The 24,675-nt window shown below is 36.6% G+C and overlaps 1 protein-coding gene across 1 annotated transcript in view; it reads left to right on the top strand.

Moving 5' to 3' along the window:
• The window catches only part of SLCO6A1 (solute carrier organic anion transporter family member 6A1), a 96,845-nt gene that overhangs the window by 20,938 nt on the left and 51,232 nt on the right, over positions 1-24,675 (top strand). The window contains exons 3-8 of the mRNA XM_027970643.2: positions 628-813; positions 2,418-2,507; positions 13,541-13,553; positions 13,955-14,064; positions 15,117-15,229; positions 22,694-22,838. Of these exons, the coding sequence (XP_027826444.1) occupies positions 628-813; positions 2,418-2,507; positions 13,541-13,553; positions 13,955-14,064; positions 15,117-15,229; positions 22,694-22,838 (657 nt within the window). The remainder of the gene's footprint in view (positions 1-627; positions 814-2,417; positions 2,508-13,540; positions 13,554-13,954; positions 14,065-15,116; positions 15,230-22,693; positions 22,839-24,675) is intronic.

Here is a 24,675-nt window from a genome sequence, read left to right as displayed (position 1 = left end):
ATGTCACTTCATAGAATTTAAAATACAGTACATTGCTATATTATGAGTAACTCTAATAGAGAGAAATTTTATTGTATAATGCCTTTTCCTTATGCATGTGTATTCTAGAAGTTAAGGGGTTTAGAATGGAAAACTATTTAGTGACATGAAGTTAACTTTAAGATTGCTGAAGAAGTTGATCTACAATTAATCTCAGAAAGTAATCTTTAGTAATTCAGATAACTTAGGACATCAGAAATACTTTTCTTCTGGGGTTGAAACTCAGGGGTACCAGATGCCAGATTTAAGAGGAATATGTGTGTATGTGTGGTTATATATATACACTTATGCACACATAAATGGGTATACAAATATAATCATGCAATAAAGATTTATATTTGGTTTGTAATATGTGCATCTTTTCCAGTATTCCCACAAATTTTCTTTTATCATTGTTTTTTTTTTCTGAGAACATAATGATTTACTGTAGAACTACTACATTCAATATAAATGAGATGTTAACTAAAATTAAAGCATTATGGTAGAAATAGCTTATAAAAGGTAAAACATTTCATAGAATACACTGCATATCTCTTGTATGTTTAACTTTTGACCCATTTAACAAAAATGTAATTATCTTTTCAAAAGATATTTGCCAAGAAGTGAAGATTGTCAAGCCTTGCTCGAAAACTTCATTCTCATTCCGATCAAACTACATGACTTTCTTCATCCTTGGGCAGAGTGTGCAGGGAATAGCAGCCATACCTCTTTATATCCTTGGAGTAACCTTTATTTACAACAGCGTTGCCACACACTCAGCTGGTATTTATCTAGGCAAGTTTTTTTCCCTTGTAATATGATTTTTATATGTTTTCATCCTATCAAACTATTTAGGTTGTAGTTCATTTCTCTAGGAAATAAACAACTCAAATTACTAGATTAAATTGCTTGAATATTTGTATGCTTAAGCTTTGAAGATATAGTGGGATTTGCTGCCATCATGTCCTTAAGGGAATGAAAACAGCATTTTATGCTTCCCCAGAACTAGATTCAGTGCAGTGCTGAAATAATTATTAGTGTACTAAGCTCTCTACATATACCAACTCAGTCTTTTTGAAGGGCTTTGACATTTTGAAGTTAATGAATTTATAACAGTTCTTGTTATAATCTTGTTCATCCTATCAAGGAGAGGAGTGGCATGCTATTTAATTAGCTACAATGTAGAATCCACTTTTATAATATTTCATGCTAGTGTGTCATACAAAAAGTAACCCTGAGTGTATCTCACAATAATCTGCACTCCTTTATATTGTGATAGTTTCTGGTCCCGGTAGATTATCTATTTGTACAGGGTTATCTAACTTTCCTTTTTGAAAAAAATTAGGTTGTTTTTACATACCTGTTGTGAAGGTGACTTAACAGAAAATAACATTTTACACCAAAATAATAATTTTTCCACCAGAGATAAGGAAAGTCATGTCAATAAACTAAAGTAGATGACATTCATATTTATGCTTGCTTTTAGAACAAAATTGCACCAATTTATTAGTGTTGACTGATTGTAGCAACAAATCTGTTTTGTTTGCTTTTAGTTTTACGGAATAGCAATTAAAAGCATACATGTATATATTACAGAGAATAGATTACTTTATTATTACCTCCTGCCTCCCTGGCAGCTATAGTGAAGGATGCAAAAATGATGTTTATATTGAAATATCATCTTGCTTTAGTACCACAAATTAAAGTGAAATACTTTTGAATTATATTAAATATATGTATATTTATTTAAATTATATTAAAATATAGATTAAATGTTATTGTGGATTATAAAATTATCTGAATTTCTCTATGTGCATTGAGTAATATGCATGGTTAATTTTATGTGTCAGCTTGGCTAGGTTATGACAACTAGTTCTTTTATCAAACACCAGGCTAGATATTTCTGTGATATGTTTTAGATGTGACCAGTATTTACAGTCAGTATGCTTTGAATCAAGATTACCCTCAATAATATGGGTGAGCCTCATCCAATCAGCTGAAGCCTTGCAGAACAGACAGGTTTCCCAAGGAAGATATAATTCTGTCTCCAGACTGCAATGTACAAACTCTGTCTGAGTTTTCCCATCCTACTGGCCTACCCTGTGGATTTAACCTTATGAACTCAAGACTGTAACATTAACTCTTACCTGAATTTTCAGCCTGAGAGCCTGCCCTACAAATTTGGACTTGCCAGCCCTACAATTTCATGAGCCACTTCCTTGAAATCTCTGTCTCTGTCTCTCTTTCTCTCTCAATATTCTATTTGTTCTGTTTCTTTGGAGACTAACAAAGTATGCAATGAAGCTTTTAGAAGTAACCCATTTCCATTAGATAATTTTTATCATTTTGCAACAAAGCTGGCTTATGTAGTTATTTGATGTTCAGTATTCATTTTATAGGCATTGTGGAAGCTGTAGGAATACTTGGATATTCTTTGGGTTATACTCTAGGAGCACCCCTAATTAAGGTCTCTGTGCTATCTGTGAATAGTACTATTGAGAAAAGGTAAGCTATTTTTTTGCCTTTCTTTCTGGTTTACATTGTATAAAATATTTATTGAATAGATACTGTAGCTTATAAATGTATATTTAATTTATAATCATTATATTTTTTAAAGTATATAAATGTGACCAGTATGCACATATATGTACATATAAATACATCTAAATACACTTTGCTATTTGAAATGTAATTTAAAAAGTGGCTTATGATGAGAGTCTTACTACTAATTCTGCATAGTTTTTTAAATTGTGTTAAAAAACACATAGTATAAAATTTACCATTCTAACCATTTTTAAGTGTATAATATAATAATATTAGCTATATGCATAATATTGTGCAGCTTATCTCTAAATTTTTTTGTCTTGGGAAGCTGAAACTTTATATCCATTATACAATTGGGACTTCTCTGGCAATCCAGTGGTTAAGACTCTGAGCTTTCAGTTCAGGGGGCACAGGTTCAATCCCTGGTCAGAGAATTAAGATTCCACATGCTGTGCAGCACAGCCAAAAAAAAAAAAAAATCTAAAAAAAACAAGTAAGAAATGATGTTCATTATACAACAACATTTCCCTCTTCCCCTCAGCCCCTGTTTACTTTCTGTTTCTAAGAGTTTGACTACTTTAGATACTTTACATAAATGGAATCATGAAGTAATTGTCTTTTTATGACTGGCTTATTTCACTTAGGATAATGTCTTCAAGACTCATCCATGTTGTGACATATAACAGTATTTCCTTCTGTTTTAAGTGAAAGTGAAGTCAATCAGTCATGTCCGACTCTTTGCGACCCCATGGACTGCAGCCTACCAGGCTCCTCTGTTTTAAGGATAAATAGTATTTCATTGTATGTATGAACCACATTTTCTTCATCTATTTGTCAGTTGACCTTTAGGTTACTTCAACATGGATGTGTGACTATCTCTTTGAGATTCTATCTTCAATATTTTGGGGATATATATACCCAGATTATTAGATTGTATGGTATTCCTATTTTTAATTTTTTGAGGAACTTCCATATTGTTTTCCACAGTGGCTGTATCATTTTACATTCCCACTAAAAGTGCATAGTGCTTCCAGTTTCTCAATATCTTTGCCAACACTTATCATTTTCTCTTTTTTAAAATGGCTATCCTAATAGGTGTGTACGAGGTGATATTTTGTTGTGGTTTTGATTTTCATTTTCCTGATGATTAGTGATGTTCAAATATTTGTTGGTCATTTGTATATCTTTTTTGGAGGAATATCTTTTCAAGTCCTTTGCACATTTTTAAAATCAGATTTTTGTTCTTATTGAGTTGACACAATTCTTTCTATATTCTGGATATTAGCTTTACTCCAGATAAGTGGTTTGCCTATATTTTCTCCCATTCTGTAGTTTCTCTGTTCACTCTGTTGTTTCCTTTGCTGTCCAGTTTAAGTTCAATGTAGTCTCATTGCTCTAATCTTATTTTTGTTGCCTGTGCTTTTGGTGTCATATCAAAAATTAACTCCCAAAATCAACACCATGAAGATTTTCTCATATATTATCTTCTGGGAGCTTTATTGTTGCAAGTTTTATGTTTAGATATTTAATCCATTTTGAGTTATTTTCATATATATTGTAAGGAAAGGATCTCACTTCATTCTTTTGCACATGAATATTTAGTTTTTCCAGCACCATTTATTCAAGAGGTTATCCTTTCCATGTTGTATATTCTTATCCTTTTTGTAAAATATGATTTGTCTCATATTTATGAGGATATATTACTTGGATCTTTATTCTCTTCCATTGTTCTAGATTCTGGAACCAGTACCATACTTTATACCAGTACCATACTGTTTTGATTACTATAGCTTTGTAATATATTTTGAAACCAGGACATATGAAGTCTCTGACTTTGTTTTTTCTTTCTAGGGATTGTTTTGACTATTTGGGGTCTTTTGAGATTCCATATGAAATTTTAGGATTTTTTTATGATTCCGTGAAAAATTCTGTTGGGGTTTTGATAGGGATTGCATTGAATCTGTAGGTCACTTTGGGTATTAAGGGCATTTTAGCAATACTGAGTTTCAGATCTATGAGCATGTCTTTCTTCCATTTATTTGTATCTTCTTTAATTCTTTCAGCAATGTTTTGGAGTTTTCAGTGTACAGGTCTTTGCCTTGCATGTTGCCCATTGTTAGTGTATAGAAGTACACTTGAGTTGTATTAACTTTGTATCCTGCAACTTTGCTCAATTCATTTATTAGTTCTAACAGTTTTTTTCCTTTGGAGTGTTTAGCACTTTCTCAGAAGTTCATATCATCTTCAGACAGAGGTAATTTTACCTCTTCCTTCCAATGTGGATGCCTTTTATTTCTTTTTCTTGCCTATTTGTTTTGGTTAGAATTTGAGTATTATGTTGAATAGAAGTGGTAAAAGTAAGCAGATATCTTTACCTTGTTCCAGATATTAGAGGGAGAACTTTCAGTTTTTCACATTGAGTACAATATTAGAAGTGGGCTTTGCATATATAGCTTTTATTATGTTGGCATAATTTCCTTCTGTTCATAGTTTGTTGAGTGTTTTTTTATGATGAAATGGTGTTAAACTTTGTTGAATGCTTTTTCTGAATCCTTTAAGATGATCATGTTTTTGTCCTTTATTCTGTTAATGTGGTATATCACATTAACTGATAATTATATGTTGAATTTTTCTTGCATGCTGTAATACATATAGCTTCTTTTAATAATACTGGAAAATATTCCAGGTAAAAGGAGACATTTAAATGTGTGAATTTTATAGTTCTCTTACTGAAATGAAAAAAAGGATAGCCACTATATTACAGTGGCTGCTCAACAGTGGCCTTGAAATACAAGAAATCATGCTAGTGAATGTCAGGCTGTTGACCACTTAGAATAGAAGGGATACCCTGAAGTATGCTATGCTTAGTTGCTCAGTTGTGTCCAACACTTTGCAACACCATTGACTGTAGCCTGCCAGGCTCCTCCGTCCATGGGATTCTCCAGGCAAGAATACTGGAGTGGGTTGCCATACCCTCCTCCAGGGGATCTTCCCAACCCAGGGATTGAACCAGGTCTCCTGTATTTTAGGCAGATACTTTAAGTTTTGAGCCACCAGGGAAGCCCAAGAATACTGGAGTGGGTAGCCTTCTTCAGGGGAACTTTCTGACCCAGGAATCAAATGGGGGTCTCCTGCACTGCAAGAGGATTCTTTACCAGCTGAGTCACCCAGGAGGTATAAATTTATACTAATTTTTATAGGTATTCAGTTCAGTTCAGTTCAGTCACTCAGTTGTGTCCAACTCTTTGCGACCCCATGACTGCAGCACACCAGGCCTCCCTGACAATCACCAACCCCAGGAGTTTACCCAGACTCATGTCCATTGAGTCAGTGGTGCCATCCAACCATCTTATCCTCTGATACTAAATTTATACTGGGTATAAATTTATACTAATGTATGGTTAGAACCTAGAGCAATATAAAAATTATGTAACCAGGAGAATATCTAGATGAACCTCTTGCAACTAGCACATGAAAATTGTATGCATTTTTAAGAGGCTCTTTAGCAGTTGGACAAGGTGACCCATCCTGTCAATGTTAATCAGCCTCTCTCATTTTTTTCTAACTACTCTAAATTCTTCCTCAGTAAGCTCATGTAAAAAGAGCTGGTTAGAGTAATGATGACTTTGCATGAATGCACTACTTGGACTTCTTCACACTAAGGACAATCTGTCAACAAGAATATTTACTAGGATATAATTATTAATACTGCTTATTGTCCAATTCATCAATAGTAGCAGTAAACCGTGAGTTCCAGATATGATACTTTCATCAGAAGGCAAGCTTTTATCAGGTTGATTACTTTGTTATCAGGTTGGCCCTCCATTAACCAAGAGATTTATCTTTATAGGGAAAGATACATATCCTGGTTATGTTCTTTGCAGCCAAAGATGTAGAAACTCTACAGACAGTAAAACCAAGACCTGGAACAGACTGTGGCTCAGATCATGAATTCTTTATTGCAAAATTCAGGCTTAAATTGAGGAAAGTGGGGAAAATATCTAAGCTCTTCTGGTGTGAGCTAAATCAAATCCTTTATGATTTTACAGTGGAAGTGATGAATAGATTCCAAGGATTAGATCTGGTAGAGAGAGTGCCTGAGAACTATGGATGGAGGTTCATACATTGTATAAGAGCTAGTGACCAGAACCATCCAAAAGAAAAACAAATGCAAGAAGGCAAAGTTGTCTGAGGATACTTTACAAATAGCTGAGGAAACAAGAGAAGTGAATGGCATGGGCAAAAGAGAAAGATATACCCAACTGAATGCAGTTACAGAGAATAGCAAGGAGAGACATGTTTGGGAATGCATGTAAGAATTAAAGATTTTAAAATTTAAAAATAAAAACTAAAAAAAAAAAAAAGAAGGTGTTCTCAAGTGAACAAAGAAATAGAGGAAAACAACAGAATGGAAAGGACTAGAGATCTCTTCAATAAAATTGGAGATATCAAGGGAACATTCCATGCAAGGATGGCATGGTAAAAGACAGAAATGGTAAGGCCGTAACAGCAGCAGGAGAGATTAAGAAGAGGTGGCAAGAGCACATAAACGAACTGTACAAAAAAGGTCTTAATTTCCTGGATATCCACCTTGATGTGGTCACTCACCTAGAGACAGACATCCTGCAGTGTAAAGTCAAATAAAGCTAATGGGAGTGATGGAATTTTAGCTGAACTATTTAAAATCCTAAAAGATGATGCTGTTAAAGTGCTGTGCTCAGTACATCAGCAGATTTGGAAAACTCAGCAGTGGTCACAGAACTGAAAAAAGTCAGTTTTCATTCCAATCCCAAAGAAGGGCAATTTCAAAGAATGTTCAAACTACAATTCAATTGCAGTCATTTCATGTGCTGGCAAGGTTATGCTCAAAATCCTTCAAGCTAGGCTTCAGCAGTATATGAACTGAGAACTTCCAGATGTACAAGCTGGGTTTCAAAGAGGCAGAGAAACCAGAGATTAAATTGCCAACATTTGTTGGATGATGGAGAAGGCAAGAAACTTGTAGAGAAACATCTGCTTCTGCTTCCTTGACTACACTGAAACCTTTGACTGTGCATATCACAACAAACTGTGGAAAATTCTTAAAGAGATGGAAGTACCAGACCACCTTACCTGCCTCCTGAGAAACCTGTTAACAGGTCAAGAAGCAGCAGTTAGAACTGGCCATGGAACTACTGAATTATTGTCACCATGCTTATTTAACTTCTATGCAGAGTACATCATGTGAAATGGCAGGCTAGATGAATCACAAGCTGGAATCAAGATTGCAGGGAAAAAATATCAACAACTTCAGGCATAGAAATGATACCATTCTAATGGCAGAAAGTGAAGAGGAACTAAAATGTGTCTTGATGAAGGTGGAAGAGAAGAGTGAAAAAGTTGGCTTGAAACAATGTGAAAAAAGCTAAGATCATGGCATCCAGTTCCATCAGTTCAGTTCAGTTCAGTCACTCAGTCATGTCCGACTCTTCGTGACCCCATGAACTGCAGCACGCCAGGGTCTCCCTGTCTATCACCAACTCCTGGAGTTTACCCACACTCATGTCCATTGAGTCAGTGATGCCATCCAACCATCTCATCCTCTGTCATCCCCTTCTCCTCCTGCCCTCAGGAGGAGGGGAGGATCTTTCCCAGCATCGGGTGTTTTCAAATGAGTCAGCTCTTCGCATCAGGTGACCAAAGTATTGGAGTTTCAACTTCAACATCAGTCCTTCCAATGAACACCCAGGACTGATCACCTTTAGGTTGGACTGGTTGAGTCTCCTTGCAGTCCAAGGGACTCTCAAGAGTCTTCTCCAACACCACAGTTCAAAAGCATCAATTCTTTGGTGCTCAGCTTTCTTTATAGTCCAACTCTCACATCCATACATGACTACTGGAAAAACCTAGCCTTGACTAGATGGACCTTCGTTGACAAACTAATGTCTCTGCTTTTTAATATGCTGTCTAGGTTGGTCATAACTTTCCTTCCAAGGAGCAAGCATCTTTTAATTTCATGGCTGCAATCACCATCTTCATTGATTTTGGAGCCCCCCAAAATAAAGTCAGCTGCTATTTCCACTGTTTCCCCATCTATTTCCCATGAAGTGATGGGACCAGATGCCATGATCTTCGTTTTCTGAATGTTGAGCTTTAAGCCAACTTTCTGACTCTCCTCTTTCACTTTCATCAAGAGGCTTTTAGTTCTTCTTCAATTTCTGCCATAAGGGTGGTGTCATTTGCATATCTGAGGTTATTGATATTTCAACGAGTAGGCATATTTTAATTTCATGGCTACAGTCAGCATCCACAGTGATTTTGGGGGCCAAGGAAATAAATAAAATCTTTACTGCTCCAGTTTTTCCCCTTCTATTTGCCATTAAGTGATAGAACTGGTTTATTTCTGCTTTATTGACTATGCCAAAGCCTTTGACTGTGTGGATTACCACAAACTGTGAAAAATTCTGAAAGGGATGGGAATACCAGATCACCTGACCTTCCTCTTGAGAAGTCTGTATGCAGGTCAAGAAGCAACAGTTAGAACTGGACATGGAACAGACAGGTTCCAAATAGAAATTGAAGTACATCAAGGCTGTATATTGTCACCCTGCTTATTTAACTTATATGCAGAGTAGATCATGAGAAACACTGGGCTGGAAGAAGCACAAGCTGGAATCAAGATTGCTGGGAGAAATGTCAATAACTTCAGATATGCAGATGATTCCACCCTTATGGCAGAAAGTGAAGAAGAACTAAAGAGCCTCTTGATGAAAGTGAAAGAGGAGAGTGAAAAAGTTGGCTTAAAACTCAACATTCAGAAAACTAAGATCATGGCATCTGGTCCTATCACTTCATGGGAAATAGATGGGGAAACAGTGCTAACAGTGTCAGAGTTATTTTGGGGGGCCTCAACATCACTGTAAGTGGTGACTGCAGCCATGAAATTAAAAGACGCTTGTTCTTTGGAAGAAAAGTTATGACCAACCTAGACAGCTTATTAAAAAGCAGAGACATTACTTAGCCAACAGTGATCCATCTAGTCAAGGCTATGGTTTTTCCAGTAGTCATGTATGGCTGTGAGAGTTGGACTACAAAGAAAGCTGAGTGCCGAAGAAATTATGCTTCTGAACTGTGGTGCTGGAGAAGACTCTTGAGAGTCCCTTGGACTGCAAGGAGATCCAACAGTCCCTCCTAAAGGAAATAAGTTCTTAATATTCATCGGAAGGACTGATGCTGAAACTGAAGCTCCAATATTTTGACCACCTGATGTGAAGAACTGACTCATTTGAAAAGACCCTGATGCTGGGAAAGATTGAAGGCAGGAGAAGGGGATGGCAGAGGATGAGATGGTTGGATGGTATCACTGACAAAATGGGCATGGGTTTGAGTAAGCTCCAGAAGCTGGTGATAAACAGGGAGGCCTGGAGAGGTACAATACATGGGGCTGCAAAAAGTTAGACATGACTGCGAGACTGAACTGAATGGAACTGAACTTCTTGAAAGGAAAGGTATGACAAATCTAGATATTGTATTTAAAAGGAAGCATCACTTTGCTAATAAATGTCCATGTAGTCCAGGCTATGATTTTTCCAGTAGTCATATACATATGTGAGAGTTGGATTGTAGAGCAGGCTAAGTGCCAAAGAATTGATTCTTTTGAATTGTATGATGGTGGAGAAAACTCTTGAGAGTCCCTTGGACAGCAAGGAGATCAAACCAATCAACCCTAAAGGAAATTAACCCTGAATATTCATTGGTAGACTGATGACAAAGCTTAAGCTCCAATATTTTGGCCACCTGATGTGAAGAGCTGACTCACTGGAAAAGACCCTGATGCTAGGACAGATTGAAGGCAAAAGGAGAAAGGAGCATCAGAGGATGAGATGCTTAGATAGCGTCATCTACTCAATGAACAGGAATTTGGGCAAGCTCCAGGAAATAGTGGAGGACAGAAGAGTCTGTTGTGCTACAATCCATGAGTCACAAAGAGTGGGACACAACTTAGCAACAACAGTAACAACAGCACATATCCTAGGCAAGAATTTTCTTCTCTACTGTCTTTGTCCATTTGGACAGGTGAAACTCCAATACTTTGGCCAGCTGATGCAAAGAGCTGACTCATTTGAAAAGACCCTGATGCTGGGAAAGATTGAGGGAGGGAGGAGAAGGGGATGACAGAGAATGAGGTGGCTGGATGACATCACCGACTCAATGGACATGGGTTTGGGTGGACTCCAGGAGTTGGTAATGGACAGGGATGCCTGGTGTGCTGCAGTTCATGGGGTTGCAAAGAGATGGACACGGCTGAGCAACTGAACCTAATTGAACTGAATAGAAATCTCATACTCTGAGCTTACAGAAATAGAAATTTACTTCTTATATTTCTGTATGCTGACAAGTCCATGATCAAGGTGCTGGCAAATTCAGTGTCTGGTGAGATCCTGCTTCCTGGTTCATAGATACAGCTATTTTCTCCCTGTATCTTTTCATGGGTGAAGGGGCAAGAAGTCTGTCTGGGGTTTTTAATCACATTCATGCAGACTCTACCATCATAACCTAATCACTTCCCCAAAGCTCCACTTCCTAGAACCATTAAAAGGAACCTTAACATATGAATTTTCAGGGGACACAAATATTCATTCATAACAATGTTTATTCTACCAGCAGTGCCTATGCTATCACTACCATTCATATAGATGCCCTATTCATCCCTGTGGTATCTCATTCCTGTGGTTATCTCTCTAGGCTTTTTCTATACATACAAAGGCAGTATGACAGCATGGTAATTACAAAATTTACTGGTCTTAATCTGCACACCATTATCCAGAAATATCTGGTTAAATAGAATGGTGTCATAGCTTGGGGCCCTCACCAGGTTTTCAGGTGGAGTTTTTGGATGATATGTAATATCATGCCATTTTCACACAGAAACAGTTTTACTTATTTCTTTCTGATTTGGTTGCCTTTTATTTCTTTCTCTTGCCTAATTGCTGTGGCTAGTTAAGCATCCTTACCTTTATCTGATCTCAGAAGAAATGTTTTTAGCTTTTCACTGTTCAGTGTGATGTTAGCTGTGTGTTTGTCATGTACGGCCTTTTTAATGTTGAGGTATGTTCCCTCTGTGGACTTCCTCAGTGGCTCACTGGTAAAGAATTCACATGCCAATGCAGTTTGATCTGTGGGTCGGGAAGATCCCCTGTAGAAGGAAATGGTAACCCATTCCAGTATTTTTGCTTGGGAAATCCTATGGACAGAGCAGTCTGGCAGGCTACAGTCCGTGGGGTTGCAATAGAGTCAGACACAATTTAGAGACTAAACAACAAAGTGTTCCCTGTATACTCAATCCATTGAGTATCTTTCATCATAAATGGATGTTGGATTTTCTCAAATGCTTTTTCTGCTTTAATTGGCACGATCATATGATTTTTATCCTTCATTTTGTTAATGTGGTGAATCATATTGATTGATTTGCAGATGTTGAATCATCCTTGTATCCTTGGAAGAAATCCCACTTGATCATGGTTGTGATCCTTTTAATATACTGTTTAGTTCAGTTTTCTAGTATTTGATTGAGTATTTTTGCACTGATGTTCATCACAGATATTGACCTGTAGTTTTCTTTACTTGTGGTGTCCTTGTCTGGATTTGATTGATTTAAATTTAACATCAATTTCAGTTTATTTTTGCATACAGTATGAGAAAGGGGACACATTTATATTTTTTCCTGAAAGGAATATTTATTTATACTGATAACATTTTTTAGTCAGTCCATGATTTTTTAAATATTAACTTAATTTTTAATATTAAATACCATCTTTATGATAAGTAAAATTTTCTTGTGTATATATAGATTTTCTTCCTGTCTCTGTATCTCTAGTATGTTCCCTGATATATATATTTTTTAATTTCATGCCAATACTAAAGGGTTTCAATAACTAAAGCTTTATTGTATTATTTTCTATATTGTTAAACAAGTCCTCATTCATCAAATAAGGGACTGTTTTTACAAAATTGCTCTCCCAGATACATTTGATAATTATAGGTTATAATAAAATGTTTTGACTTGTAACAGTTGGATTTGTGTGTCAAATGAGAGTAGTTGCATGGTAATAATTGGAACCAATGCATACATATAGTTAGAATGCATAGATGGGCTCACATGTAAAAAGAAAGATTTCCAAAAGATAAAAAGCTATAATTTTATAAATATAAGAGAGAAAAATAGAAATTTTATGAATGTTATAGTCAACAAGGAAACAGAGCTCAGTGATAATCTGGAGTTGAAACTCCCTGGGCATAACATATCTACATGTATATATCCTTACTGAATTATGGATATCAAATTTGTAACCCTGTGTCATTGCAAGTTGGTATTTGTATCCCTGAATAATGTAGCAATGGATAGGAAGTTGTCCCATTGATAAATAAACTGGGAATATTCTCCATACTCTGTGACAGTCAAAGCCTAAATGCAGGCTACTCACCAGGTTCTGTTGGCAGCAGATCTTGCTGGCATTAGAGTACCACCAAAGCTGTTTCCTGTGGATGTGGACTTTTTCCCACAACAGCTGGCTGGACAGCATCTTAAGTGTGTGTGGAACTGAAGATAATGGCAGCGATGTGGTAATCAGCTTCCCCAAGTCTCCTCCCTAAATGATATAAAATAATGTCATAACATGAAAATCCCTCACAAAAATCATGGCCTGAGCATAATTGGAAACAAAGAATGTTGAAACTACAAAACAACTGTGACTGAAAAGGGGGAAAAAAAAATCAACAAAATCCCAGCAGAGGACCCTTAACATTTCCATCTTGCTCTGCCCACTGCAAAGCTTTGTGGTTTGCAAAGACAGACCAAGAAAAACCACAGGGGAGATAGAAGACAAAGGCTATCAAAGCGTAATTAGTTAGGGTTACTAGAAGGCTAAAACATGCTCAATCTGAGAGTTCAGAGAAAGGACTATAAGAGAAAGATTACCAAGAAATGGTAATGAGTCAGATACCTGGATTAAGTGTTAGTTGTGCAATTTAAAGGGCCAAGCTTGTTCTAAAGAATTTGGCACATGGTTTAAAGGAGGTAAGAATGATTTTAAAAAATAGATCAGATTTAGAGTGATAGTCTTCTAAATGTGTAACTTCTGTCGGAGAAAGAAGTTTAAAAGGGACAAAGAATTACTGTTCACCACCTGAGCAGACAGGGGAAAAGTGGGGAAAGGAAAAAGTTTAGCATCCTACATGAAAGAAGAGAACCACATAATTGGAGAACTCACAACCACTCAATCTCAGCAAAACAAAGCAATAACAAAGACAAATTAACAGAAAATGCTCTTTCTCTCTCTGTTTAATTATGGCTTTGTAATAAACTATGCAAAGTTGAAAATTTTCATTTTCTCTATTAAAGTTTTGGAGACAGTGATGATAAAGAACGTTGGCGGCGGAGTTGGTGGAGTTATTTTGTTATTATTGCAGTAATTGCATGGTCTACATTAATACCATTTTCATGCTTTCCACAGAGTTTACGAGGTGACTATAAAAATATAATTCATTAAATTAAAGGAGAGTATATTCCTCACCCCTACCCTGATCCCCAATTCTCAGAATATGACTGAATTTCATTACTTTCTGTGTACATTTCTTTCTGTGATGGACAAACAGTGACATGTGCTAGTATTATTTGAACAAATAAAGCATGCCACCAAGTAATTATTTTATTTATGTGCCAGACTGTCATTAGTACATATTTTTGTTTTTTTGTCATTCCTGTCTAAAAATGCTTCATGCTATCTAAAATTTTCTTGATGAGAGAAGCATATTTAATCTTATTTACCCAAGGTAAAGTACTAACTATTAAAAGTCTTTGGGAAACACTGGAATATACATGTAACATTAGAGAAATCAAATAGCTTCCTAATGGTAGTAAATTTAATTGGTACAAAATATTTTTAGTGATACCAAATTTGTACTTTTATATTTTAGGGCTATGCTGTCAAATACTGTAGTTGTTATATGTATCTATTTAAATTTTAATTTAAATTAAAAATCCATTTACTCAATCATAGGAGCTACATTTTAAAATATTTAATAGCCTCATCATAGCTAATGGCTACGATATTGGAGATATTGGAAAGTACAGATATGGGAAATTTCCCTTATCACAAAGATCTTTAGGACAGTACTGTTTTAGAAGAGCATGTCTTTTAGTTTATTAGCTTGACTTTGAAAGTGAAAGTGAGGTTGCTCAGTTGTGTCCTACTCTTTGGGACCCCATGGACTGTAGCCTACCATGCTCCTCAGTCCATGGAATTTTCCAGGCAAGAGTACTGGAGTGGGTTGCCATTTCCTTCTCCAGGGGATCTTCCCAACCCAAGGATTTAACCTGGGTCTCCTGCATTGCAGGCAGACGCTTTATCGTCTGAGCCACCAAAGGCCACCAGCTTGATTTTAGCTTGTTCAAAAATAGTTCACTTACCATTTCAGGACCAATTGGGTATATGTTGGAATGTGTATGAATGCTTATTATATGTGTGTTAGTTATTTGAACATGTTATAAGATTCTTCTCCTTGTTAATGTATAGGCACAGCAAGGATAAAAGCTGGGAAACGTAAACAGCCTCATATTTTGGACAGAGATCAAACAAAAGATCAGGAATTTGGACCTAGTATCAAGGACTTATTTGCTACTTTCAGGGTAAAGTATTTTATATAAACAAGCAAATTAACTTGACATGTACAATATTTTTGTTATGGATTTAAGAAAAGTATAAAGTGTTCAACTTGAATCTGAATGGAACTTTTGAGGTCTTGATTAACCTACTCATTTTCTAGATAATGGAAAATAGGATCCATTTCACCTATGTGGCATCAGTACAAACTTGGTTAGTGTCAAAGACTGATACCAAGTATTTTTCCTTCTTCTATTGCTTTAAACTTTTATATTATAATGAATTTATTTTTTCTCTATATAAATAAATAAGCCATTTAATAAGATGACAGAGGTAGGTATTAGCATTATCTTTTTATTATATTTAAATAACTTAGAAAAGAACTTTAGAAGTTAACAAATACTCTCACAAACAACTTTTTTTTTCATTTAGAAATGTTTATTTTAGAATGGCCTATAGGACCTTACCCAGTTAAAATTCCTGTCAGCCCTTCTCATGGGTCATGACTGAGTTTTGCTTTTATGAACCTACATGTCAAAGCAACAAAACCAACAAACATGTATTCAATTTGCTAATTTTTTTTGAGGATTTATGCATCTATTTTCATCAGAAAATTTGACCCGTAGTTTTATTTTTATGTGCTTGTCTTTATCTGATTTGGTATGAGGGTAATGGTGACCTTGCAGAATGAATTAGAGAGCGTTCCCTCCAAAATTTTTTGAGATGGCTTGAGAAGGATAAATATTAGCTCTTATCTATATGCTTGGTAGAATTCCCCTATGAGGTTGTCCAGTCCTGGACTTGTTTGCTGAAAATTTTTTCTTACAAATTCAATTTCATTGCTAGTGATGGATCTGTTCAGATTGTTTATTCCTTCTTTAGATTCAGTTTTGGAAGATTGTATGTTTCTAGAAATTTATCCATTTGTTCTAGATTGTCCATTTGTTGGCCTTTAACTATTTGCTATATTCTCTTACAATTTTTATATCTCTGTGATATCAGTTGTAATTTTTCCTCTTTAATTTCTTATTTTGTTTATTTGTATCCTCTATCTTTTTTTCTTAGTGAACCTAGCTTAAGGCTTATCTTTAAAAAAAAATAAAACAGCTCTTGATTTGGTTGATATCTTCTATTTAGATGGTAGGTTAAGTTGTTGGTTTCTGAGATTTGTTTCTCCAAGCAGGACTGTATTGCTATGAACTCCCCTCTTTGAACTGCTTTTGATGTATCCCATAGATTTTGGGATTTGTCTTTTTAATTTCCATTTTTCTCTGTACCTTTTCTGTTTTCCGCTTTGATTTCTTCACTGGCCCATTGATTTTCTAGTAGCATGTTGTTTTGTCTCCACATTTGTGCTTTATCCATCTTTTTGCCTATAACTGATTTCTAGTTACATACCACTGTGGTTAGAAAAAGTGTGCAATATGGTTTCTGTCCTCTTAAATTTGTTGAGACTTATTTTGTGGCCGGCATATGATCTGACCCGAAGAACACTCTATGTGCACCTGAAAAGAATGTATATCTGCTGTTTGGGGATGCAATGTCCTATGGATGTCTGTTAAGCCAAGTAGTCTAATGTGTCGTGTAAGACCACCATTTCCATATTGATTTTATGTCTGGATGGTGTGTCAATTGATACAAATGGGATATTAATGTCCCCTACTATTTTTGTATTCTTGCTAATTTCTCCTTTTATGTCTGTTAGTGTTTGCTTTGTATATTTAGGCGCTCATATATTCAGTTCAGCTCAGTTGCTCAGTCATGTCTGACTTTTTGCGATCCCATGAATTGCAGGATGCCAGGCCTCCCTGTCCATCACCAACTCCCAGAGTTCACTCAAACTCATGTCCATCGAGTCAGTGATGCCATCCAGCCATCTCATCCTCTGTTGTCCCCTTTTCCTCCTGCCCCCAATCCCTCCCAGCATCAGAGTCTTTTCCAATGAGTCAGCTCTTCTCATGAGGTGGCCAAAGTACTGGAGTTTCAGCTTTAGCATCATTCCTTCCAAAGAACACCCAGGGCTGATCTCTTTTAGAAAGGACTGGTTGAATCTCCTTGCAGTCCAAGGGACTCTCAAGAGTCTTCTCCAACACCACAGTTCAAAACATCAATTCTTCAGTGCTCAGCTTTCTTCATGGTCCAACTCTCATATCCATACATGACTACTGGAAAAACCATAGCTTTGACTATACCGATCTTTGTCAACAAAGTGATGTCTCAGCTTTTTAATATGCTGTCTAGGTTTGTCATAGCTTTTCTTCCAAGGAGCAAGCATCTTTTAGTTTCATGCCTGCAGTCACCATCCGCAGTGATCTTGGAGCCCCCCGAAATAAAGTCTTTCAGTGTTTCCATTGTTTCACCGTCTGTTTGCCGTGAAAGATGGGACCAGATGCCATGATCTTAGTTTTCCGAATTGAGTTTTAAGCCAGCTTTTCCACTCTTAACTCTTTCACTTTCATCAAGAGGCTGTTCCTACTAGCTTTCAGCCATAAGGGTGGTGTCATCTGCATATCTGAGGTTATTGATATTTCTCCCGGCAATCTTGATTCCAGCTTGAACTTCATCCAGCCTGGCTTTTCACAGGATGTACTCTGCATATAAGTTAAATAAGCAGGGTGACAATATACAGCCTTGATGTGCTTCTCTCCCAATTTTGAACCAGTTTGTTGTTCCATGTCCAGGTCTAACTGTTGCTTTTTGACATTCATACAGATATTTCAAGAGGCAGGTAAGGTAGTCTGTTATTTCCATCTCTTAAAGAATTTTCCACAGTTTGTTGTGATCCATCCACACAGTCATAGGCTTTACCATAGCCAGTGAAGCAGAAGTAGATATTTTTCTGAAATTCTCTTGCTTTTTCTGTGATCCAGTGTATGTTGGCAATTTGATCTCTGGTTCCTCTGCCTTTTCTAAATCCAGCTTGTACATCTGGAAGTCCTCAGTTCAATACTGTTTGAGCATTACCTTACTAGCATGTGAAATGAGTTCAGTTGTGCAGTAGTCTGAATATTTTTTGGCCTTGCCCTTCTTGGTGATTGGAATGAAAACTGACTTTTTCAAATTTTTGGCCTAAGCTGAGTTTTCCAAATTTGCTGGCATATTGAGTGCACCACTTTCATAGCATCATTTTTAAGGATTTGAAATAACTCAATGGATATTCCATCATCTCCACTAGCTTTGCTCATAGTGATGCTTCCTAAGGCCCTCTTGACTTCACACTCTAGGATGTCTGGCTCTAGGTGAGTGATCACAACAAAATGGTTATCTGGGTCATTAAGATATTTTCTCTACAGTTCTGTGTATTCTTGCGATCTTTTCTGAATATCTTTTGCTTCTATTAGGTCCATACCATTCCTGTCCTTTATTCAGCCCATCTTTGCATGAAATGTTCCCTTGGTATCTCTAATTTTCTTGAAGAGATCTCTAGGCTTCCCCATTGTATTGTTTTTCTCTATTTCTTTGCACTGGTCACTGAGGAAGGCTTTCTTATCTTCCCTTGCTATTCTGTGAATTCTGCATTCAGATGAATGTATCTTTCCTTTTCTCCTTTGCCTTTTACTTCTCTTCTTCTCTCACTTATTTGTCAGGTCTCCTTAGACAACCATTTTGCCTTGTTTGCATTTCTTTTTCTTGGGAATGGTTTTGATCACTGCTTCCTGTACAATGTCACAAACCTCTGTCGATAGACAAGCACTCTATCAGATCTAATCCCTTGAATCTATTTCTCACTTCCACTGTATAATCATAAGGTATTTGATTTAGGTCATATATGAATAGCCTGGGCTTCCCTGGTGGCTCAGAGGTTAAAGTGTCTGCCTCCAATGTGGGAGACCCTGGTTCAATCCCTGGGTCGGGAAGATCCCCTGGAGAAGGAAAAGGCAACCCACTCTACTACTCTTGCCTGGAAAATCCCATGGACTGAGAAGCCTGGTAGGCTACAGTCCATGGGGTCGCAAAGAGTCGGACACGACTGAGCGACTTCTTCACTTCACTTCACTTCTGAATACCCTAGTGGTTTACCCTACTTTCTTCATAGCTCAGTTGGTAAAGAATCTGCCTGCAATGCAGTAGACCTGGGTTCCATTCCTGGGTTGGGAAGATCCCCTGGAGAAGGGAAAGGCTTCACACTCCACTATTCTGGCCTGGAGAATTCCATTGACTGTATAGTCCATGGGGTCAAAGAATTGGGCATGACTGAGCAACTTTCACTCACTTCACTTCCATTTAAGTCTGAATTTTTCAATAAGGAGTTCATGATCTGAGCCACAATCAGCTACCAGTCTTGCTTTTGCTGACTGTATAGAGCATATCCATCTTTGGCTGCAAAGAATATAATCAATCTGATTTCACTATTGACCATCTGGTGATGTCCATGTGTTGAGTCATCTATTGTGTCGGTGGAAGAGGGTGTTTGCTATGGCCAGGGTGTTCTCTTGGCAAAACTGTTAGCCTTGCTCTGTTTCATTTTGTATCCCAGGGCCAAACTTGCCTGTTATTCCAGGTATCTCATGATTTCCTACTTTTGCATTCCAGTCCCCTGTGATGAAAAGGACATCTTTTTTGGTGTTAGTTGTAGAGGTCTTGTAGATCTTCATAGGACCATACAGTTTCAGCTCTTTGGCATTAGTGGTTGGGGCATAGACTTGGATTACTGTAATACTGAATGGTTTGTCTTTGAAATGAACTGAGACCATTCTGTCATTTTTGAGATTGCACCCAAGTACTGCATTTTGGACTCTTTTGTTGACTATGACAGCTACTCCATTTCTTCAAAGGGATTCTTGCCCACAGTAGTAGATATAACGGTCATCTGAATTAAATTCACCCATTCCAACCTTCTTTAGTTCGCTCATTCCTAAAATGTCAATGTTCACTCTTGTCATCTCCTGTTTGACCACTTCCAAATTACCTTGATTCAAGAATCTAACAAGTTCCTACGCAGTATTGTTCTTTAGAGCATCAGACTTTACATTCACCACCAGACATACCCACAACTGGGCATTGTTTCTGCTTTGGCTCAGCCTCTTCATTCCTTCTGGACCTATTTCTTTGCTCTTCTCCAGTAGTATCATATCTTTTTGCCTTTTCATACTGTTCATGGGGTTCTCAAGGCAAGAATGCTGAAATGGTTTGCCATTTCTTTCTCCAGTGGACCACAGTTTGTCATAACTCTCTACCATGACCCATCCGTCTTGGGTGACCCTATAGGACATGGCTCATAGGCTTATAGTGACCCTATAGGACATTACATTACACAAAGCTGTGATCTATGTGATCATTTTGGTTAGTTTTCTGTGATTGTAGTTTTGATTCTATCTGCCCTCTGATGGATGAGGGTAAGAGACTTGTGCAAGCTTCTGATGGGAGGGACTGGCTGTGGGGGAAAGTGGGTGTTACTCTGGTGTACAAGGTCATGCTCTTCCCTGGGTTGGGAAAATCCCCTGCAGAAGGAAGTGGCAACCCACTCTAGTATCCTTGCCTGGAAAATTCCATGGACAGAGGAGCCTGGCAGGGAAGTCACTGAGTGACTGGGCATGCAAGGGCATGAATAAGTGAAACAAAGAATGTTTATTCTAGTACACAATAAGACCCGATATAAAGCCATAGTGGTTAAAAAAAGAAAAGATAGTATTTCCTCAGTACAAATAAACAGGCCAGTGGAACAGAAAACCCAGCTACAGATTAGTGTATATAAGAACTTGTCATATGATAGAGGAGGCACTCCGAAGATAATTGTTCAGTAGGTATGATGACTAACTCAGTTCTTTGTGTGGAAAAATGAAGTTGGCTTTCTACTTCATATTATGCAAAAAGATAATTTCTAGGTTAATAGAATGTGACTATAAAAAATGACAAAGTCAAGGTTTAAACTGAAAGAAACACCTTGCAATATAAGGATATGAAAATAATAGACAAGATTTGTAATAGTGTCAAATATGAACTTATTTATGGATTGATTACATTAAGATATTAACGTAATTTAAATTTCTTAAGTACATTACATTAAGATTTCTGTTCAATGAAGGAAGCTGACAGTATTAAAAGTTGGGTGACAGATATCTAAATCCAACACAAGATTAGTGTTTAGAATAAATTAGAGTTCTTGGAAAATCTACTGAAGAATTTCAGGAAGCATATAAACAGCCAGTTCATACTCCCAAGAGAATACTAAATAGCTAAGAAATTATATGAAGAAATGCTCAGTTATATGTTTGAAGTTAGAGAATTATAAAATATAGCACTGTAATAATATGCATTCATCAGAATGGTGAAATTTTGAAAGCCAACTAATATTAAAGTGTTTGTGATTATGTGGGTTGTGCCAGTTATCTGTTGCTACATGACAAACCACCCCCAAACTTAGTGGCTTTAAATAATAGAGCATCTGTTTTGATCAACTATAGTGAAGTAAGTCTGGGTGATAAAGTCATCTGAAGGCTTGTTCCAGATATTAGCTTTTGATTCTGGCTGTTTGCTAGAATGCCCACACATGACCTCCCCATCTGGCCTGGTTTTTCTCAGAACGTGGTAACCAAGTTCCATGGGCAGACTCCTGAGAGCGAGAGTTCCCAGCAGAAGTCCTACTGTCAGTTTATGACCCAGTCTCAGAACTTGTGCAGCATTACTTGCTTTGTGAGGCAGTCATTCAGACCTTGTAAAGTTCAACACCTCTTTCTTGGAGAATGGCGAAGTTCTGGAAAGGGATATGAAATCAGAAATGTTGCTCTGATGAATTTTAGAAAGTATCAGTCGCTACATGAAGAAAATGGGATTCCCTTGTATTAAGGTGGGAGTATAAACTGATAATTTTGCAGAAAAATTTGGAGAAATAATGGCATGAGGTAGACCAAATCCCAGAGCCCTAGTAATCCCTGTCTAGTATATATACTTCCAAAGACGCTCTATCCTATTTCCTTAAGGGTTGCACAAGGATGTTTAATGTCACCTTGTTTGCACCAGTAGGAAGCTCAAGTCGACTTAAGCATTTAACCCTATGGGAGTGGTATTACACTATGTAATGTGTTAAATTTAACCCAGAAGATGAATTTGATAAATACGCAGAAAATGATAGATTTCAGAAATAGTGTTAAGGGATAGAAAAAGAAATTTTAAGTTTATTTAAAAATATACAAATATAAAACATCACTGAACATTCTCAAAGATATATACATATCTAAGAAATACAGAAATCAGTTTGAAAATTAATATTCTAGTTCTAGCAGTCCTAACACACTGCCAGAGTCACAAATAAAAATTATAGGTAGTATGGAGATCAAATAGCAAATAAAAATGGTTCGAACGCTACATGTCTTTTATGGTATATTGGTGAATTTTAAGTTTCTGTTTCAATTTTTATATACATATAGTATTGTCAGTTATTGACAAAGGTAAACTTTTTGTGGATCGGTCACTCATATACAGGTGGGTATATCTATTTTTCTTTACCTAATAAAATAAAATAATTCATACATAACTTATTTCTATTTCAGATTCTGATCAAGAATCCAATATTTATGTATCTATCTCTGTCAAGAGCTTCAGAATCTTTAGTTATGATCGGAGCATCTGAATTTTTGCCTATATATATAGAAAATCAGTTTATATTACCACCCAATGAGGCAACTACACTAGCAGGTAGACATTTCCACTCATTGCATTCATTGTGAAATTTTTATGTAAAGTTTTCTTTTATGTATTTATGAAATATTTCAACTAAGTGGGAAGTAGAAGGAGCAGTAGTGTTTGCTTAAATTTTAAATATCTGAACCCTGGTTGTTCAACTTTTAAAAATATGAACATTTTCCCATCATTGCATCACTAGTTTTTAACATATAGAAATTTGTAGGACTTCTGCATTTCTCTTTTATCACATTTCTTTTCCTCCCTCTGCAGAGGTAACTTACACCTCTTTTAAAGTTGGAGTTCTTCCTTCTCACACATTTATATATTTTTACCTCTTATGTGCCTGTCTACATACAGTCTATTTCTAAAATCTATATATCATTTTGTATGTGCTCTTCTGTTACTTTTACCTGAAATTATGTTCATCAGATTCATATTGATCTCTATTTAAGGCATTTTAACATTGCTATGGGATTCTATTTTATGAATACTGTTTCTTTTTCTATATCATATATATCGACATGAAGTTGCCTCTAACTGTTTCACTTTTCCAAACAATGAAGTAACAAATAGACTCATATACATGTTCCTTGTGCGCATTTGTAAAAGTTGATCTATGTTTAGACATCAGAGACCTTGCTATTAAGTACATCAGTTTTATTAGATATTGAGAATTGGTTCTCCCAAAGAGGTTGCAAGTGGAATTAAATGTTTTAAGGTTCTAGCATTAATGGAAGATGGTGAATGTGATCATTTATTTTATGTTGTAAAAAATCAGGGATACATACTGTAACTTGCAGGTAACCAGTAAGAGAGTAGTAAAGAGTACATTAACTTGAAATATTTTATTAACAATTTAAAAAAAATAAGAAAGGAAAATAAAGGAACATAAAACATGTAAGCCAAATAAAAACAAATGTTAATACATGCAAAAGTTTTGACTTTCAGCCCATTGTTGGGTATATTTTGTGGTAAAGGGCACACCATTGTTGGATTGAACATAGTCCAAAAGCCAAACATGACACAGTTTCAGGGGCCATATGACAGATTTTTCCACAGGTATACCATTTTGTTTGACAATGATTAATATAATTAACAGAGATAGGGACTAGATCATTCAGTTTTTTTTTATACAGTACTTAATTAAAGCTAATATCAATAAGACTCCAAAGAACAGGATAAGGCCACCTGCAGTATTGGCCTCAATCATGCTAGCAGAGTTTGGATGCAGCCAGCTGACCAAATTTTTTGGTCCTCAGGGTCTACCTTAGAAAGCAAGATAACTTTCTGCTCAAGTTTCTGTATTGACTTTTCCACTTAGCCTGAGGTATTCATGCAGGCATAACAGAATGGGTTAGTAATTACATATATTCTACCCGGGCCTGCGAGGATAAAGTTTTGGGCAATTCAGTCATCCGTAACAATGAGGCTCAGTGACTGAGGCTGACCAGAGTGCTTTCCAGGGATGAGTGTCATTGATTATTTCAACGAAAATTAGGGACAAGTTTTTTTGTACCACCTTTTCTAGTCGGATTACTTGTTGAGAAGTAGAGACAACTGCCCTCAGGGTATGTACAGATAGTGTATCAGTAGTCCCTCTGAAAATCTTCCCAGAGTAAAGAAAGTAACTTCATTTGAAAGAAATTCCCACAGTATTCTGAGGGCTATGCGGTCTAGTGGTGGTGTTTCGTTAAACATTTGTTGCTCTTTTATGACCGCCTCCGTGGCTTGACCACACCAATTCCAGTTGACAAGTACGGCTTGTCAAATGGTTAGTGGTGAGTCTGTTTTGGTTCATCTCCAAATGCGAATATCAGTCCATAAAATCAAGTTTTCTGTGAGTCAGGAC

The sequence above is a fragment of the Ovis aries genome, chromosome 5 (genome assembly GCF_016772045.2).
Source record: "Ovis aries strain OAR_USU_Benz2616 breed Rambouillet chromosome 5, ARS-UI_Ramb_v3.0, whole genome shotgun sequence".
Lineage (NCBI taxonomy): Eukaryota > Metazoa > Chordata > Mammalia > Artiodactyla > Bovidae > Ovis > Ovis aries.
The sequence above is the reverse complement of the archived record's forward strand: the minus strand, read 5'-3'. Positions and strand labels throughout refer to the sequence as shown.